The sequence below is a fragment of the Astyanax mexicanus genome, chromosome 3 (assembly GCF_023375975.1).
Source record: "Astyanax mexicanus isolate ESR-SI-001 chromosome 3, AstMex3_surface, whole genome shotgun sequence".
Lineage (NCBI taxonomy): Eukaryota > Metazoa > Chordata > Actinopteri > Characiformes > Acestrorhamphidae > Astyanax > Astyanax mexicanus.
The window spans coordinates 57,922,681-57,947,631 of NC_064410.1; the positions used below are offsets into that span (position 1 = coordinate 57,922,681).

At 37.9% G+C, this 24,951-nt stretch overlaps 2 protein-coding genes and 1 long non-coding RNA gene across 10 annotated transcripts in view; 1 reads left to right on the plus strand and 2 right to left on the minus strand.

Moving 5' to 3' along the window:
* The window catches only part of LOC103043027 (interleukin-4 receptor subunit alpha), a 679,179-nt gene that overhangs the window by 369,932 nt on the left and 284,296 nt on the right, over positions 1-24,951 (minus strand). The gene's annotated exons all lie outside the window — the stretch shown is intronic.
* On the plus strand, positions 1,317-2,823 carry LOC125799264 (uncharacterized). Its single transcript, XR_007438098.1, has 3 exons — positions 1,317-1,444; positions 1,857-1,896; positions 2,654-2,823. It is a non-coding gene; the product is annotated as an uncharacterized LOC125799264 (long non-coding RNA).
* axin1 (axin 1) overlaps positions 20,832-24,951 on the minus strand; it is an 80,619-nt gene continuing 76,499 nt past the window's right edge. For all 6 annotated transcript variants that reach the window (XM_022683394.2, XM_022683392.2, XM_022683395.2 and 3 more), the window contains 2 exons: positions 24,010-24,159; positions 20,832-22,366 (listed from right to left, as the gene is read on the minus strand). In XM_022683394.2, coding sequence (XP_022539115.1) covers positions 22,240-22,366; positions 24,010-24,159 — 277 coding nt within the window. In that variant the 3' untranslated portion in view covers positions 20,832-22,239. The remainder of the gene's footprint in view (positions 22,367-24,009; positions 24,160-24,951) is intronic.

Here is a 24,951-nt window from a genome sequence, read left to right on the forward strand (position 1 = left end):
TCTTTGAGACGTGGGCGCGCTAATGAAGGTCCTTTTGTTTTGATTTGGGTTGCCGGAGAGTCTGCAGCAGAACACGCTAATGATCTTTCTTTTTCAATTAGGCTGCTTAGTTTTCATATCGACCCCAATACAGTGTACCAGAATTAATTACATCCAATAAGGCGGTCTAAGGGAGGCTCGGCTAACGGCTAATTCTGTATCCAGTTGCTTCCACAGGGGAACGCAAAAAAACTCATTTATTAACACCAGCAAACTACGCCTGCTGAGGAATACAGCTCAAAACTGGCTTGTTCTGGTTTCAGTTGGTCAAAGCTGGTCTTTGATGGTAAATGTGGTTTAACAAGGACATTGAGACGAATAAAAAAGTAGAAGTAAGACCAGCTCTTAACCAGCACAGTGTATGCGGAATTTTGATTTCGGTCATGCTTGGTCATACTGGCTGCTTGTAGACCAATGATCAAGGTCATGGTCTTGGTTGGTCAATTAGCATAAAAAGCTTATAGTGATGTTGGTCATGCTGTTCAACCAACTTGGTTATGCAGGTCATCCGAGTTAAACAGGCTGGCCATGATGGTCATGCTGGTCGTAGGGATCCACAAGCTTGGTCCTGCAGGTCAACCAGCATGGTCCTTGGTCCTATTAAGCATATAATAAACCATATGCTAGCCAACTGGTCAGGATCTGTTATGCTGGTCATGCTGGTCATAGGAGTCCACTAGCATGGCCTTAACAAGATAAAACTAGGCGATTGGATCATGTTTGCAGACCAGCTAAACCATCAAACTCAAACAAAAACATATCCTATACAGATGCATGAAGTTTGGAGGTGTGTAGTGATGAACTCTGAAGCTACATGAAGTTTGGAGGTGTGTAGTGATGTAGTAACTCTGAAGCGACATAAAGTTTGGAAGTGTGTAGTGATGTAATAACTCTGAAGCTACATGATGTTTGGAGGTTTGTAGTGATAAACTCTAAAGCTACATGAAGTTTGGAGGTGTGTAGTGATGTAGTGACTCTGAAGCTACATGATGTTTGGAGGTGTGTAGTGATGAACTCTGAAGCTACATGATGTTTGGAGGTGTGTAGTGATGAACTCTGAAGCTACATGAAGTTTGGAGGTGTGTAGTGATGATAAACTCTGAAGCTACATGAAGTCTGGAGGTGTGTAGTGATGAACTCTAAAGCTACATGAAGTTTGGAGGTGTGTAGTGATGAACTCTGAAGCTACATGAAGTTTGGAGGTGTGTAGTGATGATAAACTCTGAAGCTACATGAAGTCTGGAGGTGTGTAGTGATGAACTCTAAAGCTACATGAAGTTTGGAGGTGTGTAGTGATGAACTCTGAAGCTACATGAAGTTTGGAGGTGTGTAGTGATGAACTCTGAAGCTACATGAAGTTTGGAGGTGTGTAGTGATGAACTCTGAAGCTACATGAAGTTTGGAGGTGTGTAGTGATGTAGTAACTCTGAAGTTACATGATGTTTGGAGGTGTGTAGTGATGAACTCTGAAGCTACATGATGTTTGGAGGTGTGTAGTGATGAACTCTGAAGCTACATGAAGTTTGTAGGTTTGTAGTGATGAACACTAAAGCTACATGAAGTTTGTAGGTGTTTATTGATGAACTCTAAAGCTACATGAAGTTTGGAGGTGTGTAGTGATGAACTCTGAAGCTACATGAAGTTTGGAGGTGTGTAGTGATGAACTCTGAAGCTACATGAAGTTTGGAGGCGTGTAGTGATGTAATGACTCTGAAGCTACATGAAGTTTGGAGGTGTGTAGAGATGTAGTAACTCTGAAGCTACATGAAGTTTGGAGGTGTGTAGTGATGAACTCTAAAGCTACATGAAGTTTGGAGGTGTGTAGTGATGAACTCAGAAGCTACATGAAGTTTGGAGGTGTGTAGTGATGTAGTGACTCTGAAGCTACATGAAGTTTGGAGGTGTGTAGTGATGTAGTAACTCTGAAGCTACATGAAGTTTGGAGGTGTGTAGTGATGTAGTGACTCTGAAGCTACATGAAGTTTGGAGGTGTGTAGTGATGTAGTAACTCTGAAGCTACATGAAGTTTGGAGGTGTGTAGTGATGTAGTAACTCTGAAGCTACATGAAGTTTGGAGGTGTGTAGTGATGTAGTAACTCTGAAGCTACATGAAGTTTGGAGGTGTGTAGTGATGAACTCTGAAGCTACATGAAGTCTGGAGGTGTGTAGTGATGAACTCTGAAGCTACATGAAGTTTGGAGGTGTGTAGTGATGAACTCTGAAGCTACATGAAGTCTGGAGGTGTGTAGTGATGAACTCTGAAGCGACATAAAGTTTGGAAGTGTGTAGTGATGTAGTAACTCTGAAGCGACATAAAGTTTGGAAGTGTGTAGTGATGTAGTAACTCTGAAGCTACATGATGTTTGGAGGTTTGTAGTGATGAACTCTAAAGCTACATGAAGTTTGGAGGTGTGTAGTAATGAACTCTGAAGCTACATGAAGTTTGGAGGTGTGTAGTGATGTGACTCTGAAGCTACATGATGTTTGGAGGTGTGTAGTGATGAACTCTGAAGCTACATGATGTTTGGAGGTGTGTAGTGATGAACTCTGAAGCTACATGAAGTTTGGAGGTGTGTAGTGATGTAGTGACTCTGAAGCTACATGATGTTTGGAGGTGTGTAGTGATGAACTCTGAAGCTACATGAAGTTTGGAGGTGTGTAGTGATGAACTCTGAAGCTACATGAAGTTTGGAGGTGTGTAGTGATGAACTCTGAAGCTACATGAAGTTTGGAGGTGTGTAGTGATGAACTCTGAAGCTACATGAAGTTTGGAGGTGTGTAGTGAGTGATGTCGCTGTCGTTCCCAGGCTCTTCCACTGTGTTAGAATATCACTGACAGTTGGCTGTGGAATATTTAGTAGTGAGTAGTGAAATTTCACAACTGGATTTGTATAACAGGTGCTGGAGTTCACTGAGCTCCTGAGAGCCTGAGACTACAAGGCTCTACAGACACTAATGTCTGTAGAAGCAGCCTGCTTTTATTCTACACCTGTGCCCATGAAATTGATTGAAACACCTGAATAAATGTAGAATCCCAATATAATTACTATATTATCCCATGAAAATCTTGTAAATTATTGAGTTATCAATAATTGACTTGTGAGTTATCAAGAAGCACCAGTGACAAGATATTAAAGAAACCATGAAGTGAGAAAAGAATGTCTCTTTCTCAAGATGACACTGCTTTTAACATTAAGGCCTTGTTTTTTTTGACATTATCCCACTAATAAAATTACAGCTCTAACAGTTCAAATGATGCATTGTCACATTTTCACTGTCATCTAAGGGGAACCTAAACATATTTGAGAACTCTCTGCTGAAGATGTGCCTGTCAAAGAATACATTAACAGCAAATGTACCATTTCCATTTACAGACTGATCAAATCAAGGGCACTTTCAGCAGATGGATAAATGGATGGAAAAAAATAATAATAATTTAAAGGTTTAAAAATGTAAATCTTGCTTCTTTTTCATATTCAGAAGAAATGCCAAGGGGAAAAAGGCCAGGTCTAAATGAACAAAAGCACAGACCTTCTAACTCAAAGTACAGTATTACTGCCGTTTCACCAATTCTACTGATATTTTTATATACCACACTGGCCCAATTTAAATTTAAAAAGTTCAGCCGAGGCAAAGCACACTATTTATGCACTCCACATTCAAGGCGTGCTCTCCACAAGACCTCTGAAGGTGGGTAATTGTGGGTAATTCGTAGACATGTACAGTTCCCTTTATATCTGCTGTAGACTGAAAACATTTATGTTTGACATTAAAAGATTAATATAAGGAAAAGCCCTACACAGCCCTAGTAAAAAAAAGTAGATTAAAGTATACTAAGCATAATTATGCTATAGTGCACTAAAGTGTTCTTGTAGCCACATTATTATTAATCAGTATATTTACAGAGTGCTAAAATGGAACAACTTTTTTTTGTACTTATTATACTTTAATTATAGTATAAAAATAGTACAAAAGTCTTACTTAAATGGTGCTAAGTGTGCTTAACTGTACTAAAATGGAACTATTTTAAATATACTTAAGTAACATTTAAACATACATAAACTACTTCATGTATGTAACCCCATATTTTAAATATACTTACAATAAAATTATAATACATTTAATGAGTATTACAACTGTATCACTATTTATTATACACCAGGTATATTAGAAATGTACTTAGAATTGATGTTAAATATATGTGATCTATTTACATACATACAAACATGCTTCTTGTTCCTGTCTTCTGTAAGTACTTTGTAAGTGTTTCCCCTTCTGAAGTCTCCAATGCTCCACCAGACGCTCGTGTTCAGTAAAACTGAGCCGGATTCTCTTCTGGAGGCTGTACGCATTTTAGTACTTAAGCACAATAGTGTAGTAAAAATAATACTCCAGTATTTATTACTTAGTGAAGTAAAAATTATACTCCTATAGATACAGATACAGCATGTTAAGTACTTAAGTACAGTAGTTAGTGAAGTAAAAATAATACTCCAATAGATACAGATACAGTATTTTAGTACTTAAGTACAGTAGTTAATGAAGTAAAAATAATACTCCAGTAGATACAGATACAGTATTTTAGTACTTAAGTACAGTAGTTAGTGGAGTAAAAATAATACTCCAGTAGATACAGATACAGTATTTTAGTACTTAAGTACAGTAGTTAGTGAAGTAAAAATAATACTCCAGTAGATACAGATACAGCATTTTAGTACTTAAGTACAGTAGTTAGTGAAGTAAAAATAATACTCCAGTAGATACAGATACAGTATTTTAGTACTTAAGTACAGTAGTTAGTGAAGTAAAAATAATACTCCAGTAGATACAGATACAGTATTTTAGTACTTAAGTACAGTAGTTAGTAAAGTAAAAATAATACTCCAGTAGATACAGATACAGCATTTTAGTACTTAAGTACAGTAGTTAGTGAAGTAAAAATAATACTCCAGTAGATACAGATACAGCATTTTAGTACTTAAGTACAGTAGTTAATGAAGTAAAAATAATACTCCAGTAGATACAGATACAGCAATTTAGTACTTAAGTACAGTAGTAAAGTAATAATAATATTCCAGTAGATACAGATACAGCATTTTAGTACTTAAGCACAGTAGTTAGTGGAGTAATAATAATACTCCAGTAGATACAGATACAGTATTTTAGTACTTAAGTACAGTAGTAAAGTAATAATAATATTCCAGTAGATACAGATACAGCATTTTAGTACTTAAGCACAGTAGTTAATGAAGTAAAAATAATACTCCAGTAGATACAGATACAGTATTTTAGTACTTAAGTACAGTAGTTAGTGAAGTAAAAATAATACTCCAGTAGATACAGATACAGTATTTTAGTACTTAAGTACAGTAGTTAGTGGAGTAATAATAATACTCCAGTAGATACAGATACAGCATCTATCTAGCAATCTATGACAAATTTCTCCATGTCTCTGTTATTTCTTATTGATTTCTCACGACCAAATTCATCTTTCCTTCATGTAACCTGGTGCTTCACTAGGGAGTTACAACCGGGTTAGAGTGGGAGTGTAGAGAAGAAAATCTCACACGATGCTGAAAACACACCAATTATGTTACATAAAGCATCTCCTGTCTTTCATATTCTGTTAGTCATGCACAATCCCTGAGAAAAATAAGCATAGTGAAATTTTTACATGTATGGAGATGCCCTGTTCCCGATGTTCCCAGCCTGGCTCTCCACTGCCCGCTGTGTTGTTCTCCGGCTCTGCAACCCTGCACTGATTAACATTAACACACTCAGTATCTGTTTCTGTATTAGCCATAGCTCTATAGTTTGTGCCCATCACATTCTTATATTCATAAATTAGTACCTGTTATATTAGCCATAGTTCACATTAATTCTCTGTACTGTTTTTGTTCTGTTATTTGTTTGTTGTTTGTTTGTACTGAGCGGGTCGACCCGAGTAGGATGGGTTCCTCGGACTGAGTCTTGGTTCCTTCCAAGGTTTCTTCCTCTTAAAGGGAGTTTTTCCTCGCCACTGTGTCACCATAAAATTGGCATCTCTGTGGTGCTGCTCATAAGAGGCGTGGACCTGTTTTCCCTGTAAAGCGGCTTTGTGACAACCTTTGTTGTAAAAAGCGCTATATAAATAAAATTGAATTGAATTGAATTGAATTGAATTGCAATTAAAATGTACTAAAGTTAAAATTTGGTCTGCTCATTTTTCCATTCCATATAAAACCTTCAAGACTGTTTACTTGTATATACTCTTCACAGATGCTGCTGTAGATTAAAATAATCAATCATTTACTTCACCTGTCAGTACCTTGTATATACTGAATTGAATAGTTTTACACTTTATGCTCGAAAATGAAGAGACAACTTTTCCACCTGCAGGTCAGAGGAGTCCAGCCCTGCTGCTGGAGATCACTATCACCATCCAGCTGAGTTCCTCATCTCTAATCAGACAGACGAAGCTAATCAGAGTCATCGTGAGAACCTGAATACTGGAGCTGTGCCTGACAGCACTGGAAACACACTACTCTGCAGAGCTAAATCAACTCTGTACAGAGCTAACAGCAGGAATACGAGAGGAAAGCAACAAGAGGAGAAAAATAATAGTAAAAGAGTCAAAGGTGTGTTGTTGTAAATAGTTAAATGCAGTCATATGAAAAAGTTTGGGCACCCCTATTAATCTTAATTATTTTTAGTTCTAAATATTTGGGTGTTTGCAACAGCCATTTCAGTTTGATATATCAAATAACTGATGGACACAGTAATATTTCAGGATTGAAATGAGGTTTATTGTACAACAACTCTCAAATGATCTAAAAACAAAGATTGTTCAACATAGTTGTTTAGGGGAAGGATACAAAAAGTTGTGTCAGAGATTTAACCTGTCAGTTTCCACTGTGAGGAACATAGTAAGGAAATGGAAGAGCACAGGGACAGTTCTTGTTAAGCCCAGAAGTGGCAGGCCAAGAAAAATATCAGAAAGGCAGAGAAGAAGAATGGTGAGAACAGTCAAGGACAATCCACAGACCACCTCCAAAGAGCTGCAGCATCATCTTGCTGCAGATGGTGTCACTGTGCATCAGTCAACAATACAGCGCACTTTGCACAAGGAGAAGCTGTATGGGAGAGTGATGGGAGAGTGATGCGAAAGAAGACATTTCTCCAAGCACGCCACAAACAGAATCTCCTGAGGTATGCTTTTGTATCCTTCCCCTGAACAACTATGTTGAACAATCTTTGTTTGTAGATCATTTGAGAGTTGTTCTGATGAGCCCATTATGCCACTCTTCAGAGGAGATTCAAATAGGAGAACAACTTGCAATTGGCCACCTTAAATACCTTTTCTCATGATTGGATACACCTGGCTATGAAGTTCAAACTCAATGAGGTTACCAAACCAATTTTGTGCTTCAGTAAGTCAGTAAAAAGTAGTTAGGAGTATTCAAATCAATAAAATGATAAGGGTGCCCATACTTTTGCACCGGTCAAATTTTGGTTTAATGCATATTGCACATTTTCTGTTAGTACAATAAACCTCATTTCAATCCTGAAATATTACTGTGTCCATCAGTTATTAGATATATCAAACTGAAATGGCTGTTGCAAACACCCAAATATTTACAACTAAAAATGATTAAGATTAATAGGGGTGCCCAAACTTTTTCATATGACTGTAAGTAAATGGTTTAAGGTTTCAAATAATTATTTTTTTTATTTTAAGCAATTTACTTTAATTTCCATATAAAACCAACACTGTATATAAAGTAGAGGTGCTTTCTGGGATGTAATGAAATTATACAGACAAATACAGACAAAAACACAAATTAAGAAATGGCCAATGTGTTGATGTCTGGGACCTCAAGTCGTGGGAGAGGTATGATGGATTGTGATGGATTAGAACTTACTATTACACTTACATAGCACCTTTCTGCCACTCAAGCACAATTACATTTACATTCCACACACACACACACACACACACACACACACACACTTGACACTAGAGGTGGGTGATATGTCCCTATAATAATAATAATAATAATAATAATAATAATAATAATAATATCACAATATTTCATGCTATTGTTGCGATAACGATACTCTTGGCAATGTGACAAAACACTAAATTAAAATAAATAAATAAATAAATAAAACAGTTAAGAACACACTAGTGCAACAAAATAAAAATAACATTTTACGATACTTTTTCAGGGTATAATATCGATTACGATATTTAAAAAATGTTGGCGATATTATTGCGTACGATACGATATGGCACACCCCTACTTAACATACACCAGAGAGAAGCATCAGCCAATCACACACACAGCATACTCTCAACTGGAACGATTGTCCACCTGGAGGACAGCATTGGCCACTGATATGCCCATAACTGCCCTTATCAGGGCATACGGTCACACGTACATTCACAACCCAGGGCAATTTAGAGTATCCAATTTACCTGATCTTCATGTTTTTAGACTCACACAGACATAGGGACAACATGGGAACTCCACCCAGATAGGGAATTGAACCCAAGAACCCAGAGCTGGGAGGCGAATGTGCTAACCACTAAGCCACCGTGCTGCCCAAAGACTTTGAAATTACTTTGAAATTTATTTTAAAAAACTAAAATTTGCAACGTTAACATCTAAAGACAATTGAGCACTATTTTGTGAAGACATCAGAAATCTTGCAGGGTCACTAATTACAAAACTACAACTTGATTTATTTAGATTTTTTACCATCATGCATCTGATGAGCCGTTACTTTTGGCCACAGCTTCCACAAACACTCTTTACTAACAGTCTGATCAGCCTTCCTGTAGGTCCTTTTTTAGTAAAACCGAGGCATTGATTTGCCTTCATCTTCATAACCCAGGCCTGACTTCCACCAATCTTCTTAACTACTATAACTTATAACTTAACATAACATTGCTTAACAATACGCGGAATCACCTACCTTAACCCTCTCTTCTATATTCTCAGTCTTCTCCCAGTCTTCTCCCAGTCTTCTCGTAGTCTTCTCCCAGTCTTCTCATCGTCTTCACCCAGTCTTCTTCTTCTCATAGTCTTCTCCCAGTCTTCTCATAGTCTTCACCCAGTCTTCTCACAGTCTTCTCATAGTCTTCTCATAGTCTTCACCCAGTCTTCACCCAGTCCATGGCTGCTGCTGTTTGGGATAAAGTTCAGACACAGGCAGTCAGAAGGATCACAAAGCTCTGCAATTTGCATCACCTGGCCTTTCCTAACGATGCCTGTGAACAAAAGCCACAGCCCTAACGAGCTAATTAAAGCCTGAGATCTGCTTTAAAGTTATAAGCGCTCAGTTCTATCAACACTTTTCCTGTGTTACTATAAAACTGAATAAACAAAACAGAAAAAAAAACATTTAAAAAAAAACAAAGAGTAAACATGTATTCTTAATGTGTTTTGTAATATTATCACATGCTACACAGGCCCTGCCCCCTGCCACACATTACAACTCATACAACAGAAATGCAATATAAAACATATATGTTCACAATATTCTATGATTAACTGCAATTAATCACACTTGTTCTTAATATTTTTTTTTATAAGTTTTTATAGTGGATATTTAAATGTACATAAAAGAATGAATGTATAAACAAAAAAAAGTAAAATGCAATTATATTAATATTAGTGATGTCAATTAAAATATACTTGTATGCTTGAAGGGGGATAAAGCCTTGGTTGTAAGGATTTCTGAATTAGATCTTGATTAGCTGAGTATAAAAGTGCATTTTCACACCTGTAGTTGTGAAAGTTTCTATGGTCTGAATCAGTTGATAAGTTTGTTTATTTGAACCGTTTCTCCCTCTGTTTGGTTTGGTTTCACACAGGCATAAACCTGTCCATTCAGCGCAACATAAATAAAACAACATACAATGTACAAATATACAAAAATGATGTGTACTGTCATTCTCTGTATGACATACTATTTCAGAAAATGTATTTTGCATTCATAAGCATATCATTGCTGTCCAATAAAAAAACATGTATCTCCATTTTTAGTTTACTACATAATTTGAACAGAAAAAACTGTCTTACATTATGCCTTAGAAATTTTCTTGATAAACAGACCAAAAGTAATACTTAAAAATGACCTGAAATAAACTATTTTCATATTGACTTCCATTGAAATTTTAGAGGGTTTTTTCTCTCTCCTGCTGTTTTAGAGATACTTGTTTTTCATTGGACAGCAACAATATATACATATAAACATATATATATATATATATATATATATATATATATATTGGGCCAGACATACATACTAATAGGTTTCATATACTGTCTGGATTTATATACATGTATACTGCAATGCTGTATACTTATGTGGGGTATGTATTTACAAAAATGTATTTTGCATTCATAAGCATACATATTTTTTGGCCAGACCATAGACTGTATATAAAGATGGACGTCGTGTCGCGGTTCCCATTCATTCAATGAAAATGAAGCCATTTTGGCGATTCAGAGACCAGAGTCTGCGCAGTAGAGACCAAAGGAGGGAGAAAGGCTGTGGAGAGACCGCCTACTCATTTGAATAACCCCGCCCCTGAGGGCTGCCTCGCGGTCACAGACTGCAGAGCGGGGCGGAGCGGAGCTGACGGTCTGTTATTGGTCCCGCCCATAAGCAGCCCTTTTACAATAACCACACCTTTTTGAATAGAGCCGAATAAAGTTTTAAAAACCGAATTCTGTGGGGATCTAAAAATTTGACAATATAAGCAGAGGTTACACTAGCTGCTGCATTTAAATAATGGAGGTAGAATTACAGTATATTAGAAAAAAATGTGAATGAAAGTTGTCTGTTTTGCCATTGAAACCTATGGGGATGGGTGGAGTTACACAGCTTTCTGCAGCCGAACAGCAGGGGGCGCCCGACCTGTGGTGGCTTCACTTTTAAGAGACGATGCTCTGTCCAGCTATACACAGTCTATGGGCCAGACAGACAACATCCATCAAAAGTTTGGACTTACCTCTTCTCCTTCAATGTGTTTTCTTTCTTTTTATGATTTTTTTTTTTTATATTGTACAGATAATACTGAAGAATATAACACTGAATAATTTATATTAAAGCTATACAGGAACACCTGAGGAATTATTCTAGAAATAAAAAATGCTAAACAAACCACAATATGTCCCAAATCACCATCTCAGTTGATCGGGTTTAGATCAGGGGACTTTTTTTTTTTTTTTTTGGCGTTTACTACGTAATTCCATATGTGCCCCTTAATTGATGCCATAGCTTTAATATTAATCTACTATATGTAGAAAATTAATGAAATAATGAAATGAGAACACTGAATGAGAAGGTGTGCCCAAACTTTGAACTGGTACTGTACAATACCAGTCAATATATTCTAAATAGTTAAATTTTTAATAGGGATCCTATATATTTGGGACACTGCCTTATACGGCCATATATTTCTTACATAACAGTCTCATATATGTAAAATGTTTAATATACTTACGTAATGGACAGGACAAAGAACATTTCCTGTTGTGAGAAGGCATTTTCTGGAGTTGCATTTTTTTCCTATAAAAGTTGCGTTGTGAGATAATCCAGCTGTGAAAAACACCAGTAAATTAACTTCACTCATCTAATCTTATGTTGAAACAATGTTGAAAATTGTGTCTAAAGATCAGAACATTCTCTACTCTATGTAGCTTTTATTCACACTACCAGGAAGTGTTCTCCATAGGTGCACAAACATTTGCATGCCTCTGTGATTAAAGCTTTAATTAGTGGTGATGTGGACTCAGTATAATCAGTGGAGCAACACTGCAAACAGTAAAAGGAAAATAAATGGAATTTAATTTAAGAGTTTTCTGCTGGTGAACGAGTTCATGAGGAACCAGCTCCACAGACCAACAGTGCCACCATCTGTGCATTTACTGCCAGTGAAAAAGGGACCATGAAGTGCGCTCATCTTCATCATCATGTCTTCAGTCTGTAAAGAAAGAAATCTAAATTGATAATCAAGGGTGGAAAAAACTGGGAAAAGGGGAGGAGCCACAAGGTGAACAAAGGAAGGAATGACAAAGGCTGCGTCCAGAAGCTTCTGCTGCTCCTCTTATACCACAGAAGAAGCTGAAAAAGAGGAGGAGGAGGAGTGGAGAGAAGGAACAGTAACTCAGGAAATGGAACAGCTAATATCTTTTAAATGAATGTTGACTACTAATGAACTGAGCCAATCACAATGCTTGCTTTAGATCCGCAAATTCTGCCCAGCCAATCCCAGCTGCTGCAAACTTAAAACACAAGTAAAAGCCAAGCTTTAAACTTAAACTCCTGCTCCTTGCAGAGAAAATACTACATATCCAAAATGTTACAAAATATCAGATAGAAGTAGCAAAAGTAGCAGCTATAAGAGTTATTATATTATTATATTATTTTATTTATAAACAGGGGTTGGACAATGAAACTGAAACACCTGTCATCATTTTAGTGTGGGAGGTTTCATGGCTAAATTGGAGCCGCCTGGTGGCCAATCTTCATTAATTGCACATTGCACCAGTAAGAGCAGTAAGAGTGTGAAGGTTCAGTTAGCAGGGTAAGAGCACAGTTCTGCTCTAAATATTGCAATGCACACTATAACATTATGGGAGACACACCAGAGTTCAAAAGAGGACAAATTGTTGGTGCACGTCTTGCTGGAGCATCTGTGACCAAGACAGCAAGTCTTTGTGATCAAGAGCCACGGAGTGATCTATTTTAAGTGTTTATTTCTTATACTGTTGATGATTATGGCTTACAGCCAAAGAAAACCCAAAAATCAGCATCTCAGAATATTATATAAGGCCAATTGGTACTTTTGGCAGTGTGGGCAGTGTGCCAAGTCCTGCTGGAAAATGAAATCTGCATCTCCATAAAAGTTGTCAGTAGCAGAGGGAAGTGCTGTAAAATTTTGAGGGAAAACAAAACTGCACTGACTTTAGACTTGATAATAAAACACAGTGGATCAACACCAGCAGATGACATGTCTCTCCAAACCATCACTGATCATCAGTAAATTTTACATTTAATTTATAAATCAAGGGAGCAGAGTCTGGAGGAAGAGTGGAGAGACACACAGTCCAAACTGCTTGAGGTCTAGTGTGAAGTTTCCACCAATCAGTGATGGTTTGGAGAGACATGTCATCTGCTGGTGTTGATCCACTGTCCTCTAAACGTCTTCCTGGGTAGGATACTCTGGTGTAGTCTCCAGAATTTGCATATGGGGTATTTTAACCGGCTTCTTTAGTCTCCTTCAGTATTCTGAAAAGCGGCAAGACGGTGTCACAAAAACAGTTTCCAGGTCATGGAGAAGATGAGAATTGTAGGAAAAGGGAGATATTTTTTGGGTTTCTAGGAGCAGCCAAAGGCCCTTTTGGACGGGATTAGTTTCTCAGGGGGGTCCTGGGGTAATTATAGGCTGAACTATCTACTGTTTTTCGCTGAACTCCGTGGTCCTCCGTAATTTTAGTCCTCTCTCGAGTTTTGTCACCTTGTGTTTAATACAATAGCTATTTGTCCACTGCCACGCACCGTAATTACACTTTGGGCGCTCGTTTCCACAGAGATCCACGTAAACACAACAGCGAGTGGAAATAGAGGAGCTACTGAACACGATGTCATGATCAAGAAAGCCAAAAAACGTACTGGTCCTCCTGTTATTTCAATTGCAGTCCGGAAACAAGAGTTTTATCACTGAGTAGAAGTGTGACATTTTTTTCACAGACGTCACCCTGAGAAACTAATCCCATCCGGATAGGACTACAGACTTTTCACTGAATTTGTCATCAGTGCTGCTGTTGCAATAAAACGTCACAAACTCCATACAGATCAGTTTTATTACATGTCTTTATTGTCCAAAGTACCATAAAATGATAACTGTACAACTCGGCACACTTAAGCAGAACCAGGGCGCTAAATATCCAAATTGTGGCTGGCTGGAGACACATATAAAAATGTACATATTTACATAGAAAAGAGGCTTATTTAACATGTGATGATGACACTCTTCAATGTGGGAAACTAACGCAGACATATTTTCATACGGAAGCAAGAAAAAAAAAAACACATAATGCTTAAAATAAAATAAAATAAAATAAAATGATTTTAGTCCCTGGTACTGATGATGATGATGATGATAATGATGATGATCAGAACGAATGAACGGAGGGGATGGTAGACTGACAGACTGCAGGCTGGGTGAGCATGCTCGTAAAGGCACTGTGTGATGTACTATTATATACAGTTAATCTGTCCTAAGTGAGAGAAGAGCTCATTCTCAGGCTTTTCACAGTAATTATGACTCTCTTTACATCCCCGCGGAAAAAGCCAGAGCACGGCCACGACAACTACACTGCAATTACAATGACTCCACGAACAAACAGGGGATAAAAAATAAAGAACATAAAAATGGAAAAAAAGGGAAAATAATTCCCACTGTAGAGGAGGAGTGGAGCAGCCGCTGTGTTAAAGCTGATGGACGACTAAAAAAAAAAAAGGGTAGTTCCAATGATGATGGAATACGAGAAAAAAAGAAAAACAGGATTAGTTAAAATTAGATTAACTAAATATGCAGATATGCTGGTTTTAAAATACACCTACGTAACTGTGCTAACACAGGAAGACCAGGTCCTCATACGGGACGACATTTTAAGGATCTGTACACTCTCAAAAAATTAAATAAAACTGCTATAAATTGTTTTATTAAGCTATGGAGCATAAGAACAACCACTTTCACATGCAAAAAGAAACATTTTTCGTAATAGATATGCATCTTTTACAAAAATCTTTTACAAATTAGGGCCAGATTTTTACGATCCCTCAAATAAATATTACAAAGCTTCAAACTTTCACAGATGCTTTCTTTAAAATTTGGAATAAAATGGGATTAATCATTTTAAACAGGTTTGCCAAAAGAATTGGGATAGCAGGGAAACTGTAATGGCAAAGTGATATAAATTATCAGAGATAACAAATGGGAACTGAGCATTTAACATTCCCTAATCCTCTATTTAGTGTCGTGTATACTGGGAACATACAGCTCTGCAAAAAATTAAGAGGTCACTACAGGTAAATGTTTGAGATAAATGATCATTGTTGTTTTATTCTATAAACTACAGACAACATTTCTCCCAAATTCCAAATAAAAATATTGTCATTTAGAGCATTTATTTGCAGAAAATGAGAAATGGCTGAAATAACAAAAAAAGATGCAGAGCTTTCAGACCTCAAATAATGCAAATAAAACAAGTTCATATTCATAAAGTTTTAAGAGTTCAGAAATCAATATTTGGTGGAATAACCCTGGTGGTTTTTAATCACAGTTTAACGCATCTTGACATGTTCTCCTCCCCCAGTCTTACACACTGCTTTTGGATAACTTTATGCCTTTACTCCTGGTGCAAAAATTGCAGCAGTTCAGTTTGGTGGTTTGATGGCTTGTGATCATCCATCTTCCTCTTTATTATATTTCAGAAGTTTATAATTTGGTGAAATCAAAGAAACTCATCATTTTTATGTGTTTTTTTTTCAGAGCTGTGTACCCCACAGGTCAGTGCAGTGTACTTTAGCTAATATGGGACATGGGAACAATTCTGCACGTCATGATTCAGACGGGGACTTTTCTGTATTTACTAGGGGTGGCAAAAACAGAGCATCTGTTAATATTAATATAATATTTTAATATTATATTAATATAGATCATATAGATAATATTTTGTGACACACTTGAAAAAGGCCTTTAAGGTTATTTCTTTATATTTCTATATATTGCCTTTTCTGTCTATTTGCATAGACAATACTAACTTGACAACACCAGTCACAAGCAATACTACACACTGCACTGTCTGTCCACTGTAGGTGTTAATGCCTTTTAGGACATATTCCCAGTACACACTTGACACTGAGGATCGAGGAATTGACATCTTGGGTGTAATAAAGTAATAAACGAGGCCCAAAAGTGGTCCTACTTCAATGCCATTGCTTAAAAAAACATTTTTAGCAACTATATTTAATTTTTTATAGAGTGTAGCAATACAGCACCATTTTGAGCTGCCTCGTATTAGCATTAAGCACTAATAGCGAGGAACAGCCCGTATCAGTCCCAAACAAGCATACATACAAACACACCTTCCGTTACACAAAGGGTTTGGGTTAACTGGAGATGATGAACAGAACAACAGGGTGGAGATTATTACAAAAAAACAGAAAACGGCAAATGGAGAGCACATCTGTAATCCCTACCATAGACTCACTGTTCTTTGGTGTTTAAAAACCTCTTAACAAGGTAGATCATTTTATGCTAGAGTTACATTTTCGTGAAAAACAATCCATTCCTGCCAGGCACCAAATTCAGCCGCATCACCGCTAAAAAAGGCTACAATTCGTTATTCGGTTCTCTTTTTTTTGTAATACATTAAGGTAAGTGTAAACATGATCGTTATTTAGGCAAGCAGCACTCGGCGAACATCGGCACACCAGCACTCGAGCTTTCCAGAGCTCCACAAAGCCTTTACCTTTTCATCCATTATAGACACACATTATTACACACATTCACATACGGAAGCCCCAATCCACTGACCCGGCCCACCGCCGCCTTCCTATCCTTCCCATCCTTTCCACACTAATGCAGTCTGATATGAAACAGATCAAGCACTTAGACTCTGAACTGAACTGAACTCAATATACCCCTCCCCACATTCAAACACCAGGATACACCCCTCCCTCCCACCCCCTCCAATGGCGAGCTATGATATTTAGTACATATAAAGGAATATATTATGAATATTATGTGTAAGATTACATTTTAGGTTGTGTTTGTTCTTTAATTAACCTTTTATTTATTATTTTTTAAAAACATATCTAAGCCTGATAGAAGCCCTTTTCTGTCCCATCCACACACCACTGTAGGTTAGACTAGATCAATATGTCTAGTCTACATAGCAATCCTGGTCCTGGAGAACCAACAACCCCCTGTTTTACCACTGTTTTCAACTAAAGACCCATTTATACTTCTGCATCAAACTTCAAATATGCACCTCCCCAGAAATGTTACAGCATCACACGAAGCAGACAGCAGCTGCTGTGATTGGTCCGCTGATCCACCCACACATTTAAACTGTAGATGGTTTAAACAGAGACATGGACACGCGAATGCAAAGGTATAAATGTAGGCATACAGTGTAGGAAATGCGTAGACTTGATGCAGAAATATAAACTAGCCTTAAAGGCCTCTGCGTACTTTTTTGAGGAGATGACATTTGCTTGGCTTCAGCAAACAAAGAGACGCAAGGGCTTCGCTTGTTGTGCCGTGCATATGGAAGCTGTTCGAACTCCACGGCCAAAGACACTATGCGTCAACGCTTGTGATTGGTCGATAGCGTAGGCGACAGACAAAGGAAGCCACAGAAATTTTTGGGGTCAATTTATGAGGGTGCGTTTGGCTTCGTGCAACGCTCACAAATATCATTTTAAAGGAAACATGCAGAGGCCATAACTAGGGCCATACTTGCTGATATATAAGTGTTCACATACCCACAATGACTGGTCCATGCATTCTGCAATATCTTGATGACGGATGTGTCCTTGCCACTACAGCAAGTGGAGACCCCTAGTGGACTACCTCCAGTAACACATGCACCACATGGCCAAGTATGTGACCTGGTACATTCATAATGGAGCCAAACAGCAAGTATATGTCCTTAGCCTATACTACCCGCTTTGAGGTACCTGGCTCAATTTGTGGCTTTTAGCCTTGGTGTAGAGTGTTTATTCACTCTAGCCAATTAGTGCTCTGTCAGGTTTATACATTTTTTACATTACATTTTTAAGTGTAAAATTTATATATATTTATTTCAATGTACAAATATTGCGATAAAATGTTTAAGTAACCATGATGCGATTTTTAAACACATTTCTGATATTTCATTACACATTATTAGTCTTTTTCTCAGTTCACTGCATTCAAGCCGAGCAGACAAGAGATCTGGCCATCTGGCCAATCAGTGCTTTGTAAGGTTTATTACATTACATTTTATGTGTAGGGCTAGATAGTAACTTAATTTCAATATATAAATATTGTGGTAAAATGTTTTAGTAACCATGATATGATTTTTAAACATATTTAAACATATTTTAAACATATTTCAATACACTTAAACGCAGTGTCTGTCACAGACTTATGTTGTCAATTGCAAGGCGCTGCTGTCAGTTCACTGCATTCAAGCCAAGCAGACAGAGCAAAACATCTGGCTAATCAGTGCTTTGTAAGGTTTATTACATTACATTTGTATGTGTAGGGCTAGATAGTAACTTGATTTCAATATATAAATATTGTGGTAAAATGTTTAAGTAACCATGATACGATTTCTAAGCATATTTTTCATATTTCAATACACTTTACTTGCAGTGTTTTATTCTGCTCATAGTGATTTTAGAAAAATTTTGTGTCAACCAAAATCAATAAATACATTTGGACCTCAATTTTGGCCATACTGTCCAGTTCTATTTACTTTGCCTAATAGAAAAGCAAAAAATATGAGTCGAGTTCAGTCAAGTTATGTAGGTAAAGGTACCATGCAGTGTAAAAGCACCATCATATGCTGTAAGTAAAGCAGGTAATCATCATCTCCAGGACCAAGATTGAGAAAGCACTGGGCTAGATGAAGATGGTATTATTGGTACATAATTTTTAAATTAAGTTTTATGGGTAGCAGCTATAGATAGAAAAAAACAACAGACACTATTTAATATTTGCACACAAAGCCACACACAGGTCAGACACCTCCTCCCCCTCCTCCTCCTCCTCACTGAACATTCGACGTAAAGCAAGGATCTTCAGTTCTGGTCCTGGAGGGACATGTTAGCAAAAACATATGCAATTAAACTCAAACTCATCTGTTCTTAGCCATGTGTTTAGTGTGAGTGTGTTTGGGAAAGAAAAATGACTGGAGATTAACTGAATATTTGGCAACTGAAAATAATATTCAGCCAAATATGGGCAAATAGTGAAACCCTTTTTTCGCCTGTATACGGTTTACAGGTGTGGGTGATTCAAAACCCCCTTTTCTGTGCAGTAAAATAAGATATTTAAAATTCTGGAAATGTTAAGGGCTTTGAAGAGACTCCTACAAGACACATAAGAGAAGCTGGCTGTTCACTCTCTCTACTCCACTTAATAATTACAGATCAGTAAGAGGAATCTACACCAAATTCTGCAAACAAAAAAAAAACTAAAGGTTTGGAGGACATGAACTGTTTGATTTGTATTAACTACAATATTGATTTTAAGATGAAGTTTAAGAAAGCTCCAATTTTTGCATATGTTCTATTACAAATAGGATTTTTTTTTACCTTTTTATGCAATGTTTAAATAGAAATTCTGAAGATTTAGGCTTATAATAGGCAGAAAATGAACAAAAGATTCTGGCCTGTTAAAGGGATAGTTCGGGATTTTTGACATGAATCTGTATGGCATCAACATGACCAGTGTCGTGCATTCTCACTGACTTACCCCCGACCATGTCCGGTGAGCGGAGTTCTTGTCCAGTATTGTCCGAGCTGAAAGTAGTCCGGCATGTTTGCTGGGGTCACGAAACGAAAGCGTTTTTCTTCCCAAAACAGTACGAGTGCAAAAGAGTGATTTATTTGCATAACAAAAAACGGTGTCTGCAAAAGTCACGCCTCATTATCACTGGGGCACTACTTTCATTTTGGATCAGTGCGCATGTCATTCTAACTGCGAGCAGCGCACTAGTCTTTCAGATCATTGGCTGCACTCAGCTTCAACCAGCAACGCAAAGAGCAAGCTTTAGAGAGAAGTTTATCGGCTTTTATAAGCTTCTTGAACACAGATTTATACATTTGTATGTGTGTGTGTAAAAATGGTGCGGACTTGTGATTATCCAGGCTGTAGCAACAAAGATGTGGCTGATTCTCCGCACAGTTTCCATCGTATCCCCGTGACTGACATTGCTCTCAGGCAACTTTGGATACTTGCAATGGGCTTCCATGTGGACACCAAAGTGGTGAAAATGAAGAAGCTTCGTGTTTGCGGTGCGCACTTCAGCGAGGATGACTATGTTTCTCCATGCCCGCTGTTGTTTGTGATGCAGGCAGCAGCTGGCCCGCCGACGTCCTCATCAATTGACAGGTTCTGTATCTCGGGCGTAACTAAATCCCACTCCTGGCAGCAGTAACATTCCACCTCTGTCGGCATTAGTTCGCACTTCAAACAAGTGCACCAGGATTTGTCGGCCACCCTTGGTATCGCAGCAGCAGCAGCAGCGGCGGCTCCAGCTTCGGTCTCAATCATTTCTCTGTCCACCCTCTCTCTTTCTGCACGATCCAATTCGATTTGGGCAAGTTCCTCCTCAGTATACTCAGGCTCATAAAGATACCCCCCTTGGCTCTGAGCGGAAATCAATATATTCCTCGTCGCTCTCGTAGTCCGACATGTTCCCGAACAGTAAACAGTGAAATCGAAACCGTAGGCTAGCTGCCAGGTTGCGCAATCGCGCGCACTGATCCAAAATGAAAGTAGTGCCCCAGTGATAATGAGGCGTGACTTTTGCAGACACCGTTTTTTGTTATGCAAATAAATCACTCTTTTGCACTCGTACTGTTTTGGGAAGAAAAACACTTTCGTTTCGTGACCCCAGCAAACATGCCGGACTACTTTCGGCTCGGACAATACTGGACAAGAACTCCGCTCACCGGACATGGTCGGGGGTAAGTCAGTGAGAATGCACGAAACTGGTCATGTTGATGCCATACAGATTCATGTCAAAAATCCCGAACTATCCCTTTAAGGGAATATATAGTACTGCTGAGTTTACGAGTGTATGATTAAAAATGCACAACTGAGGTACACTTATGACTGGAAAAGCACTGGAAAAATCAAAGCCATGATTATAATTTTAAAGTTGAAAAGATGATATGTTGAATAAAATTGATATGTCTGCTGTGATATTGAAAAAGTTAGGCATTTAATAAATATTTCTAAACTATTTTGTAGCTCTTTAAATTCATTTCTTTGAAAAGCAAAATGAAAAAAGTTTAGGCTATTTTAACATAGTTAATGGTAAAAAAAAAAAAAAAAAGGCAAAATGAATGAAAATGTTTGGTGATGTTCAACTGTGTTAAATTGTGCTAAAAATCACCAAACTGCTAGACATTGAGCCTCCAGGACCAGAGCTGCAGAACCCAGACATAAAGGCATGACCGTTCAAAGACATCCATGGAAAAAATTCACCTTCTTTCCCCTCTGAGATCAATGCATAACGCGGTGAAAGTGCAGCACGGGCCGGCGCCACTCTGAGTGGAGAACTGATAAGATTGCGTTTAAGGGTTAAAAGCACTTGGTAGAGCATGGACTATGGTTCATAGTTTCCATTCGTTTGTTTTTTTCCCCCACCAGCCTTAAGAAAAACTGCCATCTTCTCAAACTTGATCTGTGCCACAGTTTTAAGATTAAAAACCAATAGCTTTTTTCTTTTAAATATTTAAATAGATATAAAACTTTTTCTCTTTTTTGTTGTTTTAAACAGACAGTCTGTACACATCTGGTACCAGTACATATAAAATTACAAGAGATGTTACATTAGAAAGGATACCTTCCTTCTGATACGTCATATCAAAAATATGTGATACTTTAGTAAACATATTTCATAGTAATTCTTTTCTTTTCTAGTCAAACTTTACATTGCTACATTACATGTCAAAGTTAGAAATATTATATATATATATATATATATATATATATATATATATATATATATATATATATATATATATATATATATATATATATATCAAAAAGGGTGAGAGTATGCTGCCTTGCTCCGTATGCTGCGTACGTCCGGAGGCTCTCTGCGGGTCACGCCGACTGCGTGGTAGCACAGGCAGCACAGGGCAAGCTGTGTGGGACTAGAAAAGGCTTTAGTGCGGAGGTAGAAGCCTTGGAGTCAATAGCGTGCTTCCCACAGTGCACCACTCTCCCCTCCTCTCCATTTCTCGACAACTCTCTCTCGCGCGCCAATTCCAGTAGATCCACGTACCCAGTCCCTTCTCTCAACACGTCCCCGTCCCCGCTCTCTTTCTCTTTCCGGACTCTCCTGAACGACTCCAGCTCTCCCGCTGTGCCTCCTTCTTCTCCTCCATCTCCATCTGCCTCCCGCCGTCTCAGTCGATCTTCTCCACTTTGCCGATGATCTTCTCCTCGAAGATGGGCAGAATGGCGTCATCCTCGCGTACCTCCTCGAACACCACTCCACAGTCAAACTCGTCGCTCACCTTTTTGAAATAATACCTGTGACACGGAGGAAAAGAGGGTGTGTTAATGAGTTCACTCTGCTGTATCTGTTCTACGCTGCAGTCAGGCTCTCAAAGAATCAGAATAAATGTTCCAACATTCAACAAGCGATACATTTAAATTGTAGTAAAGCAATTTGGTGATATTTACATGAACTTCACATCTCTTCGGTACTTAAAGAAACTTTAGTAACTAATTAATAGCTTCCCCTTGGAACAGAGTTATAAGGTAAAGGGGTGAATCCTACACCCTAAGAATTGGGACAACCCTTCCAGCACCCGATACTTCAGTAACCTAGCTGCTGCTGCTGGTTAACTAATTAACTTTAGATGTTCGTTGCATGTCTTCAGAAAGGGGGGAGATGGAGCAGAAATTAATTATTATTGTCCATTTCTTAATTTCTCTGTAATGAAGAGGTGAAAGAAGCTTTGATTAGCTTTTATTTTATTTTATTTTTCCGTTCTGCCTTAAATTCTGCAGCCCATGCTGTCTGTTGCACCATTTAAGGTGGAACGGGAAAGTTAGCTAGCTAGCTAGCTACTGAGACAAAATACTTATAATCTTTTTCATGCATGTTATGAAGAATTTGGCCATAAAACATTGAAACTACACATTAAACTATGTGTAGAGCTAACCTTTACAGTTTAGAGCTAAACTAATATAGAGCTAATCGTCACTTTTAACAAGGAAAATATCTACATTTGTGGGTTTCTTGCCAGGGATTCTCATACCGCTTCGTTTGAAGTGTGCATCTGAAAAAATCTCTGTTAAAAGTGCTAAAAAACCCTACCCCTTCCCCTAACCTACACCTTCAACTAGGGGTGGGCAATAATGTATCGTATACAATATATCGTGACACAGAAATATCATGATATTAAAAATCCATATTGTGATAATAGGGCTGTTCTGTCTTAAAATTAGTCTATTATTTACTGTGAAGCTTTAGGTTTATTTATTGTATAATTATTTCAGTTTGCAGTTTATATGCATGCACTAAATATTCTGCAATGTTATTTGCTGCATTATATTATTTTATGCTATATTATTTATTTTGCCACATTATGATTATATTGTTATACTATTATACTATATTCCTATTATATTATATATTCCTCATATTTTAGTTTTCCTATATCGCCAAGTATATCGTTATCGCAAAAATACTCTGAAATGTTGTGATGTTATTTTAGAGCCATATCGCCCACCCCTACCTTCAATCTAAGATGAATCAGGACAGGTAAGGGGTAGGGCCTCAAATGGGTAATATGGGATTTGGCCTTCTTTATTTAAATAACTTACTACAGATTAATATTAAAGGAAATCAAAAAATTAAGGGACACATATGGAATTACATAGTAAAATCTCCTTATCTAAACCTGATGAACTGAGATGGTGATTTGAGGTGATTTAATTGGGATGAGCTGGAGCTTCACAGCGTGAAGGAAAAGCAGCAACTATTGTTCAGCACCTCCAGGAACTCCTTCATTCAAGAGGCTGAGATAGCTTTAATGTTCTCAATGTTAAATTCACAATGTTAAAAATCATAAAAAGAAAGAGAACATTAGAAATAAGAAGAGGTGTACTGTAAAAGGTTGCTAAAATACTAAAATAAAAGGGTAGAAATATGCACTCAGCTTTACCTATAGCTCCCTTTCTTGGTAAGCAGCTCCTTGAACTGTCCCAGCGTGACGATCCTCCCTTTCACTGAAGTCCGGTACGGGATGGGCTCTCCGCAGAAGTAATAGGCCACGATGATGTTCTCACATGGTTGCTTTTTCATCCCCTTGTGTCTGTTCAACAGAAAGGAAAAGATGCTGAACAATTCAGACAGCGTGATCAAAGCAGTACTGACATAAAAGAAATGAAATTCTGCATACGGCACAGAAGATCTTTTCCAGGGAAACAACCCTCGCAAAAGATCTACTACCACTTGCTGCCATTTGCTTCACTCAGGCTACAATGGTATGGAGAGTGAGATGGCGGCGTGGGATGTGACCAGGGAACCATTATATCCAAAGTACTTGTCCATTACAAGCACAGAGAGCGATGCTTAGGTGAGCTAGGCGGGAGCGTGGGTGTGTGGAGGGCTTTGTTAGCTGCTGCCTCCGTCTTGTAGGTCTTGAATCCAGCAGCCTGTCACACACCCCGCTATTCTCCAGGAGAATTTATATATATATATATAAATAATCACAATCGACTGCTGCTTTCATCTCCTCCTCACTACAACTTTGATGTTCTCTTATATGACTAACTGCATATCTACACGAGGAAGAGGCATTACAGCTTCAAAGGGAGCAAGGTTTCCTCACAGGACCCCAAACTCAGGACTGCGGCGCACATCAAATAGGTCCCTGCTTCCACTGATCAACATTGCATGGTTGGGTCTACAGCTAATGCTAAGTGAGAGCGGACTGTAGGGCGATGAAAGCTGTAGCTATTCACTAACTACCATTTTAACTAGGCCACTAAGTTCAGAACTACTACTGCATCTCAAAATATTAGAATATCATTGAAAAGTTACTGTGTTTCAGTAATTCAGTTCAAAATGTGAAACTGAGATGTATTACACACAAAGTGGTTTA